The sequence below is a fragment of the Ursus americanus genome, chromosome 9 (assembly GCF_024610735.1).
Source record: "Ursus americanus isolate L20-20 chromosome 9, mUrsAme1.1.p, whole genome shotgun sequence".
Classification (NCBI taxonomy): Eukaryota; Metazoa; Chordata; class Mammalia; order Carnivora; family Ursidae; genus Ursus; species Ursus americanus.
Window position 1 is genome coordinate 37,426,590 of NC_142135.1, and position 16,573 is coordinate 37,443,162.

The 16,573-nt window shown below is 46.5% G+C and overlaps 1 protein-coding gene across 2 annotated transcripts in view; it reads right to left on the reverse strand.

Annotated features, from left to right (window-relative positions):
* The window catches only part of MATN2 (matrilin 2), a 126,995-nt gene that overhangs the window by 2,574 nt on the left and 107,848 nt on the right, over nucleotides 1-16,573 (reverse strand). Inside the window, exons 11-18 of one of the 2 annotated variants that reach the window (XM_045805891.2) lie at nucleotides 13,694-13,816; nucleotides 12,143-12,265; nucleotides 9,766-9,888; nucleotides 5,962-6,375; nucleotides 3,419-3,571; nucleotides 2,341-2,412; nucleotides 1,847-1,924; nucleotides 1,367-1,465 (exon numbers count right to left, since the gene is read on the reverse strand). In XM_045805891.2, coding sequence (XP_045661847.1) covers nucleotides 1,367-1,465; nucleotides 1,847-1,924; nucleotides 2,341-2,412; nucleotides 3,419-3,571; nucleotides 5,962-6,375; nucleotides 9,766-9,888; nucleotides 12,143-12,265; nucleotides 13,694-13,816 — 1,185 coding nt within the window. Of the gene's footprint in view, nucleotides 1-1,366; nucleotides 1,466-1,846; nucleotides 1,982-2,340; nucleotides 2,413-3,418; nucleotides 3,572-5,961; nucleotides 6,376-9,765; nucleotides 9,889-12,142; nucleotides 12,266-13,693; nucleotides 13,817-16,573 lie in introns of both variants that reach the window. The other variant, XM_045805890.2, reaches the window with a different exon arrangement.

Genomic DNA, 16,573 nt, shown 5'->3' on the forward strand with positions numbered 1-16,573 from the left:
CCCCAGCTCAGAGCCCGAGGTGGGGCTCGATCTCACAACCCTCAGATCATGAACTGAGGCGAAATCAAGAGTCAGAGGCTTAACCAACTGAGCCACCCAGGTGCCCCTAAGTTCTTTAAAAATTTTTTTAATTCTTCTCACACCTGTGTTGCTTGTAAATTAGTTTGCCATAACATACCTTTGGAAGCCAGCAGTGATGATTTTGGGAATGTAGTGAAGGATTAGGCGTGAGTAAGAGATGATGTCATGAGAGAAAAGAGATTGAGATTTTATTTACATTTTCACTCATGATGCCAGATGTGGCCAAAGGGTAGCAGCCTCGAAGACATCTGACCTACGCTCTTTTATATATAACTTCCTTAGCCTCTCGTGAAGCAGACCGTCAGGGGTGGGGTGGGAAAAGGAGAGGAGAGGGGCATTAGAACAAGCATTGGTTTTCATGTAAGCTCCTTAACATCCTCCGCTAGTCCCCTTGGTGGCAGAATGAAAGCCTGGATTCATCGCCTACATTAACCACTGTCCGATTATTTTACTTAAGGGAGCGTATCTCCAGCTTTCAGAAAGGGAATTGCTACATCTGTTCCTTATTATACAAACCCATCGGCACAGAGAGCGTTCAGAATTCAACCTTTTCCCTGTAGGCTAGTTGATGCCTGTTGCGATAGAGAAGAACCAGCTTTAGTAAGCTTACTGTCATTTTAAGTTCAGAGCGGCTGGCAGTATACAAACACCGAAGCCTCCTTTCTCCATTATCTCAAAGCATTCCTTTCATGTGTAATACTGGTTTAATGAATCATTGGAATCTGCTGTTCCCTTGACAGAAGGTTTCATCGTAGAGCGCTGACATAAAAGATGTCTGCTGCCAGACAAACAAACAACCCACCCCAGTCCTCTGGAAACTACATGCTTACCAACTGTGGCTGCAGAGCGGCTTGGGGCCAAAAGAAAGGTTTGGAATTTAGATGGGAGTTTGAAACCTTGTCTTTCTACATTCTTTGCCTAGACTTACTATACCTTTGATGCACATCAGACCTGGTACATATCCTCCTTTTCCTCCCAGCAGAGAGGGAGTTAAATTTTAAATCTATTTTCTCTTTACTCTGCACACTGACTGGCTGGCCTCATGGCTAAACCCCTAGAACAGCAGAGAGCAACCAAGCTCTTGACCCAAGCTTGCCATGAAACTTGGCTTGCCCTTGGCCTTCAAACACCTAGCAGGTTGCTTAAGAAAAAAGCCTTTCTAGGAGTTCACTACTCTTGGCTTTATGGAAATAACTGCATTTAATACATACCCACAGACAGTATTTGTGACGTTTGGTGAAATTCTTTGCATCACACGCACAAGCATAGTATTAGAAAAGGATATAGCGTTGTGTTAACTTTCTCACTTCTTCATTTGCAAGGTTCTGGAACATGATAAGGTTTTCACATTTGCATTGATCGTGTTTTTCTTCCAAAGGACTTCCTGAGAAAGCACATGGAAAGTGTTTACTCACCTCTGTAACCCACCAGACTTCCCAGATGCATAATAATAGGACTGAATCAGCATAGGGGCGAAACCAAAATGAAAGAAATGTTCAACTTTTTCCACGCAGCCAGATCCAGTAAATTCCAGGAGAGGGCTGCATGGGCTTCCAACTCTGACAGTTGCTGTTAGTGTGGACTGCAGGGAAGGCTACTCGGATTTCCTCCAGTTAATTTTTCTAGCTCTCATTTCATCTAAGCCCTTCTCTTTTCCTGTATCCCATTTCCCACTTGCTCCTTTCCTCTCCTTGCCGCAGAGTCTGTGGACAAGCTAACAGGCTGGTATCGAGCCACCTGGTGGCAGTACTGTATTTGGAATTACCTGAAGATTTTGTCGAATGGAAAAGTTTTTGTGTGGACTGTGAAACATTGTCTTCTTCAAACAGATATCGGTGTTGCACTGCAAAATTAGAACAGGAAAGTAGGTCTCGGATATTTATGGTGACTGGCTCAGATTCTGTAAAGAGAAAGAAAACTGAAGTCAAACCTGCTTAACACGGTTGTGGTTATAACACAGCCGTCAGCAGTCCGAATAAAGTACTTGGTATTCGTAGCTGTGGTACACAGCTTTACTTTGGGACATACTGTGGCAAAAGCCTGTCAGTAGAGAGAGGCTATTGCCAAATACGGCTTAAAGTATAGAGTAAATGTTTCCCATCTGATCAAGGAAAAAAAGCCATAGTTAACATAATTCAAATCTTACTGACTTTCACTTCTTTATGAGTTTTGTCTGGGGGAAACCATGGTGGAAGCATCTATAAAGGTTCTAGAAACACTGCTTTTTAAAATTTACCTGTTGGCTTTTTAGAAGTTTACCTGTTGGCTGGTGGACCCTCTTTGGCAGTTCCCCTGCTGGGGAGTCCTGACTTCCATCAGAGTCTTCTAGAGCTGAGAGGAAAAAGAGGACCAACGGGAATGACAGTTGTCTGCATGCGTGTGTGTCCTTTAGGAAACTCGTCCCAGACCAGCTCCCCACCTACCCGCTGTCACCCTGGGTGTTTCAGTTTTATTTGGTAACACCGGTTTCAAAAGCAATTGGTTTCCAGGGTAATCCAAGACCACGCTAGGGACATTCGCTAGTAAGAGGAACCTGGGCCCTCAAGTGCATCTTAGTTGAGAATGCCCCCATAAATGTCAGGCCTGCAAGGCGGGGCGGGAAAAAGTTCACGTTGACCAAGGTCTAGAGCAGCTCCAGGAGGCCGTTGGGCTTGAAGGAAACGGCCTAGAGGTGAAATCTCTCCTCGCATTAGAAATGTGAAAGGCCTTCCCTCCCTGTCCCCCTCCCTCTTGTTGTTCTTTCCTTTAGAGGAGTAAAGCATCACTGCTTGGGTCGGACTGCTGACTGAACCTGGGACAGGAGCAGGGAGACGGGCGGAGCCGCTCTGGGTGAGCGCCCTGGCACGACTGAGATGAGCACGGAGAGCTCTTGCCCGTAACAAAATCTCGATTCTCAAGGGCAGGCTCGTGTTCGGTCAACAGAAGTACTCCTTGCAGAAAGGCGTTCTTCACGTTCGAAAGGCCTGCCCTCCCTTTCCACTCCAGCTACAGGCATCTCCTGAAATTGCGACTCGACTCTGGGACGTGCATAACGCTTGTGTCTTAGTTAAATGATCGTTTCTGTAGGGGTTTTTTGGGGATTACGTATGCTGGTGTGTCAAAAGATTTATCACACTGCCGAGCCCCGAGCAAGCGCTCACACGAGGCTAGCTGTTAATGTGGTCTTCTCTCTCTCTCCGGTTCCCCTTTGGGTGCTTACTGTTTCCAGGCACTACTGGCCCGGAACACCAGGGAGGCACTTTTTTGACCCCCCAGTGGGAGGAATAGGTTGAGAATTTCTCATCCCAGGTTCACGCTGCCCTGTGTGAAGAGCTCTCCTCGAGGTCAGCTACGGTACCTTCACATATGCCCTTCTTTAGCTTTTCACTGATCTCTCCCATTGTGCTGAAGTCTTCGGCATAGAAGAGATGCTTGTCCGTGGGCTCAGAGGCAATCTCTTGTAGTTCTTCCTCAATAGCTTTTCCTACCCCAACAGCGTACATAGTTATGCCTAAATCGCAGAGCAAATGAAGAGTAAGGTAGTTAGAGCTGTGTTCCCAGGGTCCGGAAGTTCTGTGTACCACACCTAAAGCCAGGTGGATTAGGGGGTGTGACTTCAGGGGTCCAGGTCAACCTCCCTTTATCTTCCTACCATTTTTATTTTGGCCCTATGAACAAAAGAGGGGGTTCCCATGAGGGGAAGGTGAGGCATCCAGGGGAGGTTGGGAGCTAGACCACCAACCTGTTGCTCAGCTCTGGACAAGGTCATTGACTGAATCTTCAACTTTTGCCTGAATTAGCTAGCCTTGGGGATAAAGTAGAAAAGAGCACTATCTTATGGCTTACTAAATGGGAATCTCTTCTGGGAGAATTCTAAGAAGCAGGTCAATTTATGACCTTCTAACCCAGTTTCTACTTCTCAAAGGTAGAGGATAGGAACCTTTAATGATGGGGGGGGTGCAGGTGAAGCTGCATTCTACCCACTTCTCTTGAAAGGACAAAGCCTTATGAAGAGGTGCTGAGCTGAAAAGGAATATCTGCAGACCACTGGAAATCTCCCGTGTCGGAAAGAATAAACCCAAGTCCCCACCTTAGATACCAACAGGGATATGAGATGGCTGCAAAAGCTTTTCTAAGCAACAGAAATCATTAGACTCCCTTCCTCCATATATGCTTCGCTTGAAAGTAAAACACAGTAAGAACTTAAATTCTCCTTCATTTTCAACATTTTTTAGCACTGATATCTTGTTCTGGCTAATTCATTAGGCTGGATTTAAAAAAATACACATAAAAATGGCTCTTTAAGCCAAGGGGCAAGAGTGATGCCTTGTTCTAAGTCTGTGTAGGGTCAATAGGCAAGTTCAACATACTTGTCCGGGAGCCCAGTGACTTCATGCAAACTTCCTAAAAAGGAAAGCTACTATTTTAAGATTATATTAGCTATATAGAGGAGTCATTAAATTCATCAGAGGATGTCACTTCAGGTAAATTTTGTTGATTTAAGAACCAAATAAACATCAGTTTCTCCTACCACCTGCCCCTTGCCGATTGGCAGAAATCTGAATGGGGGAAAGAGTAAGGTAGACCGATCTCAACGCGACAAATAAGAGGGATCACCACTGTCTTTGGAGACAAGACACTTCCTCCAGTACACCTCACAAATGCAGGCTAGAGGGGCTCATGGGTGTGATGGGAGCTCTCAAGCCAGTCTGGAAGCAGAGGAACTGGGTATGAGCAGCCAGTTTTACAGTCCACTCAGATGAATCAGAACAGGACACTTTTTGCAGCTACTATTCTATCGGGCTAGAGAAAACGGTGTCAGTGATGAGGTACACAATACCAGTAAAACGGCCTCCTTCGCCAAGAGTGCTTGAATGTCAGGGTGAGCCAGCCTTTCTGTGAGGAGGAATGGAGTTCACATAGGATTGCTAGTACTTTCTCTCCTTGCTCATTTACTCAGCAAGTCGTAGTCACACATGGACTGTGTGGCAGACCTGGTCTAGGTACTGGGCCCGTAACGTCTTAGACGAAACCCTGGTCTGCATACCCTTTCCCCCCTTTAGGACTTGCAAAAGCAACGTACCCTCAACAAGTTCTTGAAGAAAGTGGCTTTCAAGCAAACTGCTTCAAAACCTCAAGTTTTCTCACTGCTCCAAGGAATCCAGTCACTTCGCCTTACTCTAGCCCTACCAACCACCCTAGCTTTTGGGTTTCCTTTTCTGAGGGCCACGCTCCTCTGCCACACTTTGCATCTATGCACAACTAAAGTAACTTCCAGTCCCCACCCCCCCATAATATGTGAGTCAGGAGGCCCTCAGAGAAGAGGCTTTGCTTTCCTGAGTAACAATTTAGTCATAATCTCTTCCAACATTTTGATTTTCTCAAAAGCTAACTTTTGCCTCCTGTAGACACAAGGGTATTCACTATCACAAGGCTATTGTGCTTTCACAGTGTTCACTTGAAGCACTGGTTTAAAAAAAAAAAAAAGTTTCAGTAAAAGTTCCTCCCACCAGGAATCTATTTTTATCCAACACTTCAGGTCATCCTAAAGCAACCAGCCAGTGTTTGGGAACGGTGGCGTCTTCATCTGTGGTTCAAGAGCACGTGCAGAGTCGCTCCTCTCCACTGGAGGTCACACGCTGGCCAGTAAATGGCAGGAGAGGACTACTCAGGGGTGGTGGGTGTAGACTACCCACCCGCACAGACTACGGCCTATAACTCCCGCGGGGGTCCCTTTACGGCCTCTAGGTGGCAGTGCAGGAAAGGTGTAGCCACGCTTGACAGGCCTCCTCTCCCGAAGCTCAGACTCTCTCACCCATCGCCTGCCCACCTCTGACCACCCAGTGAGTTTAAGAAACCCGACCTTTGAGTGAGGTACACCACACCTCCGCCCCTTCTTACCATTGGCCTGGGCCTTACTGGCCCACTCCGAGACGTCATCCTGAGCCCGTCCATCCGTGAACACGATGGCCACTCTGGGCACCCGTGTGGAGAGAGGCCTGGCGCCTTCTACTTGGGTAAAACTTCTCTCAAACATGTGTTTCAGGGCCAGCCCCGTCATGGAGCCCTTGCCCATGTATTTCATGTGGGCCACGGCTTTCTTCATGTCTTTGGCCGAGGTGAAGCTCCTCAGGGTAAACTCTGTGCGGACCTGCGTGGAGTACTGGAGCAGCCCCACTCGAGCGGCTTTGGGGGAAACCGCCAAGGAATCTATAATGCCAGTGACGAACTGCTTCACAATCTCAAAATTCTCTTCTCCGAGGCTCTTGGACCCATCGATCACGAAGACCAGGTCAACTGGGCCTTCAGTGCATCCTGTAGGAAGGAAAGGAACGTTGAGACGGTTAAACGATCGAAACTCATTGTCAGAGTGGAAGAAAAGTGTGCTTCAGCCGGGGGCAGAACCGCTCTGGAGGACCACCTCGGCTCCTCGGATAACACACAGGCCCGACGGAAGGGGCTGCCAGAGTCACGAGCCACAGTGAGTGTCACATTTGCCTTTCTCGGCGGCTTGTTAAATTGATAAAAAGAGTATTTTTCACAAGCAAAATCACACGACAGAGGTACTAAGTGTCGGGGAAACCGAGCCCACACTGTACTGTGGGTCACTGACAGCCAAGGCTGCGAGGGACTGTGTGTAGAGTACACTGTGGGGTCTGGTGGCACCCAGAGGACTCCTGCAACTTCACTCCAGGAGGGTGACGTCACCCCAGTGCTGGCATCGTGACAGACGGCGGAGAAGGAAAGTCTTAAATTCAGCTCAGCCATTCTCTCTTCCAGAGAGCTTTCCTAGTAACCCAGCTTGTATTCATTACTCTCCGTGTACTCCTACCAGCTACTAATTTATTCAACGAGAACTGGCTTCTGGAGCACCTGCTTCATGCAAGGCAGTAGGCCCATTCTCATTCACTTCTCCAGCCCCATCGCTGGCACACAGTAGCTGTTCAATAAATGCTTGCGGACGGAGCACGTGAAGGAGGGGGTGTTCTTTGGGTAGCATGCCTCGAAGAGCCCCACTGCCCTATTCAAGCTTAGAAATGAATCGTCACTGTTCGGAAGCTCTTCAGGCAACTCGGCGGTTGGCAGGAAAGCTCTATGCGAATACTTTAAGCAATCTGGGTGTGGACAGACTTTTTATTATTTAGGGCTGCATAAAAAAATTTACAGATCCCAAATGAATGATCTCATTTCAAACCGTCTACAGCATGTGATAAAACGTTCTCTTTTATATCTCAAGCAGTCGTCTAATATTTGAAAGTGGAGCACAATAACATAAGCAGGTAAGGACGCCCCAAAGCAAAGTTATTTCTGTGTGTGGCCCCCAAATAATATGCTAACGTGTGTGTGTGTGTGTTGTTGGGGGGTTGAATTCTCTTACCCCACTAAGTGCTTTTTCCTATTATTTAACTTATTGATTGTTTATTAGCAAAAGAGGAAAAGGCCAGTTCAGAGCTTCGTTTACATTCATAGCCTGTTCTTGAATCAAAACTAACTCACTAACTAAATAACTAACTAAATAAATAAAAGACTCTCAGACGTCACGCACACGGCACTCCGGCAGTTTGCAGAAATACTGGAATAACTTTCCAGCAGTAGGTCTGTTTTCTCCTCTTCCCCACACGCTCTGTTCTTGCAGAACAAAATCAGCACTTGCAGCCTCTATGCAGAGAGAGTCACAAAAGGCTCTCCAGGAAATAGGATGCTGGACAGAATAGAAGCAGCTCAGGGTGAGAAGCCCCAGGCTTCTGCTCTCGAGCCCTGGAGGAATAAAGCTCCCTTGCTGGCTACTTGTTTGCAGGAGAGTTGCTCCAACTAACTTGAGTGTCTTCCTTCTGTAGTTAAGTCAAGGAGACTGCCAGGGAGCTGTGATTCGCCTTCCGAACTTCATTTTCACAGAGTTTCAGTGTTGGGCAAGACCTTTAAAGGCATTAGTACCGGCCTCCTGTTGCTTACATCTTTATAATATCCCTACCCAGTAGCCATTCAGCCTGGACCCGAACACCTCTCCTGATGGAGAGCTCATCACCTCGCCATTAAACCCCATCTCTGGACATCTCTGCTGTTGATGCTTACGGGAGCTGCCACTTGTCGAGCAGTCAGTATGTGCCAGCACGGGGCTAAGCACCTTTAAATACATCACCTCCTTTATTCCTCATGACAATTCTGTGAGGCATTATCCTCCCACTATAGATGAAGAAACCGAGACTCAGAGAAGTTAAATAATTTGTCCAAGGTCACGCAGGTAGTGTGAATAGGGGTTGAAGTCCAGTTCTGTCTGACCCGAAGTTCATGATCTTAATTAACTGATCACACAACTTCCCTGAACGTGTCTCTGTCCTCATGCTGAGCTGCAGTTTCTCCCCACTGTTCTTTCTTTTCCCGGGGGTGTCCTATAAATCACCAGCGAAGTGACTCTCACTTTGGTATTTGAATGGTACCTCAAGTCTTTTTCTACAGAGATCCCCAGGTTCTTCCTTTAGTTTTCACTTGACGTTGTACTGAGCTTCCTAAATCTTGCTTGTCATTATCCTTTTTCTTTAAATATATTTTTCTACGAAATAATGCATGCACATGGAACAGAATTTAAACATTACAAAAGGATATATACATGTATGTGTGTGTATCTATATATTTATATAATACAAATAGAAGTGGAATTGCCTTTAAAATATTGCCAAACTGCCCTCCTTTTTTTTTTTTTTTTTAAGATTTTATTTATTTATTTGACAGAGAGAGACAGCCAGCGAGAGAGGGAACACAAGCAGGGGGAGTGGGAGAGGAAGAAGCAGGCTCCCAGAGGAGAAGCCCGATGTGGGGCTTGATCCCAGAACCCCAGGATCACGTCCTGAGCTGAAGGCAGATGCTTAACGACTGTGTCACCCAGGCGCCCCTAACTGCCCTCCTAAAGTTGTACTGATTCAGACACCCAGTGATAAATTCATAACTGCCCATTACAATATACCTTTGTCAACATAAGGAATCATCAATCTTTTTGATCTCTGATAATAGTTTTTTTAAAAAAAGATATCATAGCTTTAATCTCTCACTATACATTTTCTCTTTTTTAAAAAGAGTTTTTGGGACACCTGGGTGGCTCAGTCAGTTGAGCATCTGCCTTTGGCTCAGGTCATGACCCCAGGGTCCTGGGATCAAGCCCGGCATCAGGCTCCTTGCTCAGCGGGGAGCCTGCTTCTCCCTCTGCCTGCTGATCCCCCTACTTGTGCTCTCTCACTTGCTCTCTCTCTCTCTGACAAATAAATAAATAAAATCTTTAAAAAATAAAATAAAAGTAAAAATGGTTTTTATGTTTCATGTCATCTTTCAAAAGGTCTTCTCTACTCTGAGATTACAAAATAATTTTCTTGAGATTTTTTTCCTGCTATTTGAAGGGCTTTTTTTTTTTATGTTTAAACTTAGCTCTATCTCACTCTTCCTAAAATGCAATTCCCAGACCGGAATGTAATTCCCCAGTACAGAGCGGAGGACAAATCTCTCATTCCAGATATGCTTATTCAGCCTAAGATCACCCAGCCTTTTGGCGGGTAGTGAACTTATTGTGAACTAAAACCAAGTTTTTCCACAGGTGCCTCCCCTAAACTCCATTATGGGAGAAACAGAGGTGAGGGATTTGTTTCCTGAAAACACGCCAAAGAGCGATTGCTCCCAAACCAAATTCAAGCAGAAAGCCAAGTTCGGATCACTTACTCTTGCACCGTCTTCCATCCTCAGCTAGAACAAATCCCTCTGAGCATCTGCAGATGTAGGAGTTGCCACGATTAACGCAAATGTGTTCACAGCCGTGGTGGGTCGATTTGCAGACATCCTTCCCTGAGGGAAAGATTGGAAGATGAGCAACCCCATCCATGCAGGAATGAGCTGGACTGAATGGTCACGCCAGGGCAGATCAAGGAATTAACCCATTTTTTAAAAACCCATCTCTGCTTGAACTGTCTTTTATAATATGCCCTTTTTTCATTCTAATACTCAGGACAGGGCGTGAGAAGGGAGACGCTCCTCTCAGAAAGCACCAGCTCCCTAAGCCTGAATGGTAAAATGGGTCATCGGGTATCCTTTATTTCTTTTTCATTTTTAGAATTATTTGATGTTGCTCGGGGTTTTGATTTTCCCAAGCTACTGACTTTTTCCCACAGCTATCCCCCACACCCCGGTTCCCATACGGGCGAGGTACTTTAAATGCTTCAGAGTAGTTACAGCCCTCCAGTCCTCACAACATCCTGCGAGAAGACGAGAGCGGGAATAATTATACCCAGCGTATACATGACGAAACTCAAAACAGTCTCGGAGTCGCCCGAGGTCATGCAGCAAGTTGATGGCACAGCTGAGACATGCGTCTCCCTTGTGCTCGTCCTCCATGACATGAAAGCCGACGGCTCTTTTCTGTCATTAGCTCCCTAGAAGGAGAAGCGTCCTGTGAAGTTGGGATTGGTACCTACGGATCCCCCTCGAAGTGGGAATGGTGGTATTTGATCCCGCGATCAAATTCTAGACCTAGATGTCGTGCCTGGTGTACAACAGCTCCATGTGCTGAGCAAAAAATATGTTGCATGAATAAACGGTGCACGTAAATAAATAAATAAATAAAATCATGAACATTCAGCTTGGGCAGACACCATGGGCAGAACTGCGGGTGTGCTCTCCATGGAGGGAACCCCGCGTGCGAAGGCAGAACAGGACTGTGCAGGGAGATCTGCAGCGTTAGGCCGGGATCCCACCGCCATCCCGGGACTCAGCCGTTCAAACAGAACATCTCGCTGAAGGTAGGAGCCCTTCTTCGTGGTGGAGGAATGAGGACACTGCTCAAGCCAGCTTTGTGGACTTGTGGGGTGTCCCAGGTTATCTCAAAGGAGCCTGTGAGGAAATTCCCCAAAATCAACTTGAACAGCAAATGCACTGATTTGGTCTTAATGAAAAAAGAGCCATCCTGCCCACTGGAGCGGGATGTCAACAAAAGCAAGTAGACAGCTCCAACACCACCCCCCGCCCTCCTACCCCACCCCACCCCACTCCCCAGAGCCAAATAGGGACTAACAGCTCAGAATCTCCCAGTGGAGAAAATCCTTGCCCTGCGCTCTTCTAATACCCACTTCACCAAGCTCATGTGTCCCGTCTGTCTCTGTTTCTGGGTGCTGCGATGGTTAATTTTATCTGTCACCTTGCCTAGGATACTGTCCAGCTGTCTGGTCAAACACCAATCTAGATGCTGCTGTGAAGGTATTTTTTAGATGAGATTAACGTTTCAGCCATGAGACTTTGAGTAAAGGAGAGTACACTCCATCGAGTTGGCCTCATCCCATCACTTGGAGGCCTGAAGAGAAAGAAGACGGAATCCCCCCAGCAGCCCCTCCCCCCGACGGAAGAAGGAATTCTGCGTCCAGACTGCCTTGGGTAAGAGCTGCTACATCGGCTCTTCCTGGGTCTGCAGACTGCTGGCCTGCCCTGCAGATTTTCTCTCTGTCCGTCTGCCTCTCTTTCTGTGTCTCTGTATAAAGGCACGCGTGTGTGCGCGCACACACACACGTGCACACACACACACGCATCCTATTGGCTCTGTTTCTCTGGGGAACTTAATGCACCTTCTAAGTAAACTCTCAGAATCTGTTCTGAGGACCTACAGAGGCAAACAGTAGAGAAAATGAATAAATAAAACCCACGGAAAAATCCCTTCATCTCTCTCCCACCCTCTACCCTTACTTATAAGGTCTTCCAAGAAGAAAAAGCACTGTCATTATCTGTGCTCCTCAGGGTGATTGCTGGCAGAGGTTCTAATTCTGCCCAATGATGAGCCAGGCTCTGTGGGAGGCTCTGGGCATCCACACATGGTTGTGGAAGGGCCAGCAACAGGGAGAAAACAGAGAGACGCAAAGAGCCTGACGACTCAGCACCTTGACGAGAAAGTCCTGAAGAACCAAGGGTCTCCTGTACGGGTCACTAGGAAACACTTTCGGAGCACCCAAGGCATTCCCTTATGACTATAAGGGAAGATTTTAAATACCAAATGAAGTTATCTAACTGCCCGTGTCCCGCCAAGGGAAGCCTTCATCTCTACCCGGAGCCCACTTACTTCGGCAGCGTTTCCCGTCCTCGGCAAGCCGGAACCCCTCCAGGCACCTGCAGCTGTACGACTCTTCAGTGTTCACACAGATGTGCTCACAGCCGTGGTCAACTGATTGGCAGACATCCTTCCCTGAGGACAGCAGAGCAAGTCAAAACAGTTTCACCAACCTACATTCTCCCCGGGCTTCACCTTGAAGGATCCACGCATCGCAGCCACCAGAGCCCAGGCCCGCTTGAGCTCAGTGATCCACGGGAGGAAAGTAAAATTGAGGATGAAGGTCAGCGGGTCTAATTTAGGTTAACTCTTCAAACTTCCTCACCATCATGCCCGCCAGCACTCACCAGCACCTACTTCGATATCTCGTTAAATGCAATCAATCACTGGCTTTCTGTAGATGCAGTTTCTGATATCAAAAGGAACCGCTCTTGGTCTGATATGATGACTTGGAAGATCAAACCTCAATTCAGACTAGTGACGCTGAAATCCAAATTTGGCTTCGTCCCTGACATACGGCTTTGGAGAGTCACTCTTAGAGCCTTACCTTTCCTGTCTGTCTGAAAAATCAGTCATAATTCCAATTACCTATCTTTTCTTCAAATGTGTCAGCACAAGTTGCTCGTTGCAAAGTGCTTTGAGAAGCTTGAGGAAAAGGTGACTGATGGGGATGGAAATCATTTGCTCAGGGTTACATACTCCCCTTTGATGAAACAGAGAGACATCTTGGCCCCCGTCTAAAAAGCTTTGCTTTCTGAGAAATAAGCATGGACTCATCATAAGGTGGTCTCTATGAGAGATTTGTGCTATCAGCACAACAACAAAAAATATTATTACAGATAAACAGAGGCTCAGAGAAGTGAAACAGAGGCTCAGCTAATAAATGGCAAGGCTAGAAGCTTCTGGCATCTTGTTTCTTGCCACAGGGCACAAATGAGCAACTTCAGTTGTAGCTCTAAGCATTGGCTTTTTTCATTTGTCCATTTGTTTGTTTGTTTTCTTTTAACAGGCTTTATTTTTTTTTTAAGATTTTATTTATTTATTTAACAGAGATAGGGACAGCCAGCGAGAGAGGGAACACAAGCAGGGGGAGTGGGAGAGGAAGAAGCAGGCTCCCAGCAGAGGAGCCTGATGTGGGGCTCGATCCCATAACGCCAGGATCACGCCCTGAGCCGAAGGCAGACGCTTAACTGCTGTGCCACCCAGGCGCCCCAACAGGCTTTATTTTTTAGAAAAGTTTTAGATTTACAGAAAAATGGAGAAGATAGCACAGCATTCCCATAAACGCCAAACCCAGTTAGCAGCTTACATTAATGTGATACATTTGTTACAATTAACGGACCAATACTGATACATTAATAACAGCTAAAGTCCACAGTTCTTTTACGTTTTCTTAGTTTTTAACCTGATGTCATTTTTCTGATTCCATCCAGGACCCCACATTATTTTAATAGTCACGTGGCATTGGCTTTTGAGGGTAACTGATTTCAACAGAGATCAGGATGGTGAAATTCATGCAAAGATGAGACACGGTCATGTGAGACAACCCCAGTAAAAACTTACTTCTGCAGGTTTTCCCGTCTTCACGGAGTATATACCCTTCAAAGCATTGGCACACAAAAGAGTCTTCACTGCTTACACAGGAATGTTCACAGCCGTGGTCCCCCAAGGCACAGGAGTCCAATTCTGGGAATCCAATTGGAATTAGAGAAACAGAAGAAGGAAATGGTTCATACATTAGTGACTTGCTCAATCTTTTTTTTTAGTAACTTACTCAATCTTAAAAGACATTTTAGACACCTTTTTTTTTTAAATATTTTATTTATTTATTCAACAGAGATAGAGACAGCCAGCGAGAGAGGGAACACAAGCAGGGGGAGTGGGACAGGAAGAAGCAGGCTCATTTCGGAGGAGCCTGATGTGGGGCTCGATCCCATAACGCCGGGATCACGCCCTGAGCCGAAGGCAGACGCTCAACCGCTGTGCCACCCAGGCGCCCCGACATTTTAGACACCTTAGAGCAGTGTCTTATCCCACAATGCACATTTCAAAACAGAAAATATGCCTATGAGCAAAAATTCTTCATCTATAAAGAGTGTATAAAATAAAATCATTTCCGTAGGAAAAATGAACAAAAGACATGAAAGACAGTTTATAAAAGGAGAGCTATAAATGGCCTATAAATATTAGAAAATAAGTTCACCTTTGTTGGTTATCACGTAATTATAATATCAACTTATCTACGTATTCACTTGTGTCCACATGTACGTGTCACACTGAGGTAAACCATGCTTCATCTGTTCATTCAGTCACCACCTATTTTATGCGTCGCTACTCTGAGTCAGGTCCTCTTCTAGGCTCTGGGGATTTAACAATGAATAAGACACAGTTTCTGCTTTTGTGAGGCTTACATTTGGGAGCAGGTGTGGGAGGGAAGAAAGGGGAAGACAAATAATAGATAAACAGATATATATGTCAGATGGGAAAAGCGCTGTGGAGAAAAGCAGGAGAGGGGAGAGAGAATGTGCCTGGGCTGGGGAGGGCTTGAGGCAGATAACAGTGCCCCTGAGCAGAGCCCTGAAGAGACAAGTGAGTGTGGGTATTTGGATGGAACAGCACCCTCGGCAAAGAACAGCATTTGCAAACTGCAGAGGTAGGAACATGTGTGGCACGTTTCAAGAAAGGCAAAGAGGTAAGTGGGACCCAAGCAACCGAGCCTGGCAGGGGATGAGGCCAGAGAGGCCAGCAAGAGGCAGAACCTATGGGCTTCACGGGCAGCAGTGGGATCTGAGTGAGGAAGGGTCACTGGAGGGCTCTGAGCAGTGAGGACACATGAACTGGCTTTGTCGTAGAAGGTGGACTCGGTATGAGTGAGGATGGAGCGTGGAGAGCTGAGAGAAACCTCTTGCAATAAGCCTGGTGGCCCCGACCAGGATGGTGACAAATGGTCAGACTGTTGGCTATATATTGAAGGTAGAGTCTACGTGCTTTCCTGACGGGTTGATACGAAGAGGCCATCTTTGTATGGATACGAGAGAAGAGTCATGGATGACCAAGGCTGCAGGACAGAACAAAAAGGGCTTTGCCATCCACAGGGCTGGGGCAGCTTCTGTCTGTGACTCTGCAAAAACCAAGCTGATATTTTAAAAGCCTGATACTGAGGACATGGGGGAAGTGACTTCTTATCGGAACGATATGCAATTCTGAGAGTCAACTCAATCATCTCAGATCGAGGATTTTACAATGGATAGACACTGAATTTATGAAATAAAGGCTCAGAAGTACATCATCACTTGTACAATCAGGCACAGACCGAACACTTATTTCTAATGCGTGTTGCAGTATTTCTTCTTGGAGGGGAGTCCTGAGAACCACACTGTGGGGTAGTCAAAGCAGCTGTTTTTATTCTCACTTACCAGCCGGGAGACTAAGGTTTGGGAAGGTTAATGGCTTGCCAAGATCAGTTGCTAATAAGTGATAGCCCCAGACTCAAAATGTAATCTGATAATAAATCTCACATTTTCCCCAACTACATTGCATTGCTATATCGTAAAGTAAGCTTTCAAACATGAAGGGAATTTTGCCTGTCTTCTTTTGGGCAGAAGTGTTGCCAAAATCTCTGAACAATGGGAAAATATTATGTTAACGAAAATTATAACTGCAGAAGAGAGTCAAAGCAGAGTTGGCCTGTCCTGTTTGCTCTGAACATGACTTACTTCTCTGGGCACAATGTAGACTCATCATTAAAGCAGAACATTCCCCAATGGCTTGGGGTAGTTCCTCACATTGTGTTGAGTGGAAATACAATTGAGTGATCCATGATACAGACAGCTGGCTGGCTGTGGAGGTGAGCATTTTTTTCCCACTATGAATTTATATTAAGAATACTCCATTTTCCAACATAATAAAACAGCTATAACTCTTTCAGGCCAGCCTGGTCAAGCCATAATCCAGACAGATATCGACCCCCCCCCCCCACCACAACCCAGCACACGCTTTCCCCATGCCCCGTCCTGTCTCCTTGGCTGCATCTCAGGCTGTCAGTGAGAAGAGTGGCTGAGTCTTCCCATACAGCTCCTGAGCCCTGGTGGTCTGCCCCCGCTCCAGACGGACGGGTGCTGCTTTCCTTTATCAGGAGCCTGCTGAGCCCAAAGCCACTGTCCTCGTCACCCTTGGCTACAACTATCACAGGAGCTCCCAGCCCAGTTTCCGAGCTCTCCTGAGTGTTCACATTAACAACTGTTTGAAATTTTATTGGGTGCGTGCCTTTTTTTTTTAAAAGATTATTTATTTATATATTTATTTGACAGAGAGAGAGAGAGAGAGAGCAAGCACAAGCAGGGGGAGGGGCAGAAGGAGAGAGAGAGGCAGGCTCCCCACCGAGCAGGGAGCTCCAGGTGGAGCTCAATCCCGGGATGGTGACCTGAGCCGAAGGCAGCCGCT